The sequence below is a fragment of the Halyomorpha halys genome, unplaced genomic scaffold, assembly GCF_000696795.3.
Source record: "Halyomorpha halys isolate HHAL.00 unplaced genomic scaffold, Hhal_1.1 Scaffold343.1, whole genome shotgun sequence".
Classification (NCBI taxonomy): domain Eukaryota; kingdom Metazoa; phylum Arthropoda; class Insecta; order Hemiptera; family Pentatomidae; genus Halyomorpha; species Halyomorpha halys.
In genome coordinates, this window is record NW_027109758.1 from 213,421 (window position 1) to 215,326 (window position 1,906).

General features: G+C 31.2%; 1 protein-coding gene across 1 annotated transcript in view; it reads left to right on the top strand.

Moving 5' to 3' along the window:
• The window catches only part of LOC106681498 (serine/threonine-protein kinase 11-interacting protein), a gene marked incomplete in the record, with an annotated part of 22,765 nt that overhangs the window by 5,129 nt on the left and 15,730 nt on the right, over positions 1-1,906 (top strand). Inside the window, 3 exon segments of the mRNA XM_067047922.1 lie at positions 188-581; positions 671-749; positions 821-988. Coding sequence (XP_066904023.1) covers positions 188-581; positions 671-749; positions 821-988 — 641 coding nt within the window.

A 1,906-nucleotide genomic window follows, 5' to 3' on the forward strand; every position in this document is an offset into this window, starting at 1 on the left:
TCTTTTGCTAATCCAAACCCCTCTTGGTTTTAATTAGTTCAGATTAAGATCAGTCCACTTTAGTGACTAATTGGAGAAAGTTCATTTTACTTGAAAATCCTTTTGGTTATGCCTTTTAACCCAAGATTTATAATATACATTTTAGTAGATATTCATTTTTAGTAGATTATGTACTTTTTCATTTCAGAATGAAAATGAAGTTGTTGAAACGCAGGAAAATAATGTTGAAATATCCAAAATATTAATAAGTGCTACAATCCATGCCCATGATGTCACTGAAGAAACAGACCCACCGATGGAATGTGAAGATACTAATGTCATGGTTATTAGTTCAGAAAAAAGTGAAGAAATACTTGACAGAAAGCCAGAAGAAAATCTTGAAAACGTGGCTGAAGAAATTATAGAACCAGAAGAATCTTTCAAAAAATTGCCTCTCTCAGATAATGAAACTGGAATATACAATGATAATTACTCCGATTCTAATGCTCAATTAACACAAAATGATAATGAAAATGAAAACAAGGCTTATCAGTCTTCAGATTCTTTATCTGAAAATAGCAATGAGTTTTCAGACACTGAAGGTAATGGAATTTTGTTAAAGTATCAAACTTAGTAGTTTTACTAAGTTTCTGTTGTAGAGTTGTTTTAAAATTTAATTATTCTATTCCAGATGAGGTTTTATGGCAGGTCCAAAGAAAAGATAACATTACTGGAGCATTTCAAAATATTATTCTGGTTTTATTAGATGAGTATGTTACTGAAATGGATAAATAGTATTTACATGTTATAATTAGTGGATTATTTTTATTTTATTTTACAGTGAATTAAAAGAACGCAGTACATCTAATCATCATGTGATCGCCCATTGGCCTTTGAGCTCTGTGCAATCATGCATTAAGACAAAGTCTGATCCTGTAGTTGTTGAAATAGAATTTGACACTTTAAAGAAAGACAAACGATCTAGAACATACATAATGGAATATGCTGATGCTCAGGTAACTATTAGATTATAGCTTTCTTTGAATATTTATTTTCCTCATATAAGTGTGACATTTTATTATAGGTAAATCTGTAAACACCATGTGTTGTTATAATGCATTCTTGGAAAATAATATGAGATAATACAAATTTTAATTTCTTCTTGAATGATGTGAAAACGAAAATAATCTTTATCCTGGGACCAAGTTCCCTAAGAACAAAAGCAGTGAACATAAACGAGAGTCTGTTTTCAAGCGGTGAAGCCTTATCAATTCGTCCCTTTTCTCCCTGTAGATGAAATGTGCTACTGTTGTCCTAGGATTTTCTTTTCTTTATCTCTTTCTTTGAACATACTTCAGATCTTCATTATTTAGTTTGATAGCCAAACAGACCTCTAAAGTGAGCACAACACCCTCAAGAATTTTTCCAACCTCATTTGACTCACCTCTAATTTCAACTGGGTTTGAGGTGCTTGCTTGCTCGACCTGACTGATTTCTAGATTTCTTACTTTATTTTTAGTTTACCATTTTTACTAAATTTTAATTAGCTTTTCTTGCTTTAAAGCCAGTTATTCTAGGTACTTTACTCACTCGGCGTTTTCAAAAGTTAAGTGCACCTTCCTAGAGAATTTTCAACATCTTTAATATGGTTAGTTCTACTACTGATTTTTTTATAATATTGCTGCTATTATTAATATATTAAAAACAAATTAAAAATATGGTCTTCCAAACTACTAAACATTTTAATGGGACTAGAGGGCTTCAGTTTATTGTTGTGCTCATACATAGGGCAATTCAATCAAGTTTTTCTGTGCATTTCATGCTAAATTTAATTTCATATTAAAAAATTTGTTGTGGCACTGCTATTTCCTGGTCTATAACTGAGCGAACTACTATGGGCCAACATGACATGACCTACCAACTAAGA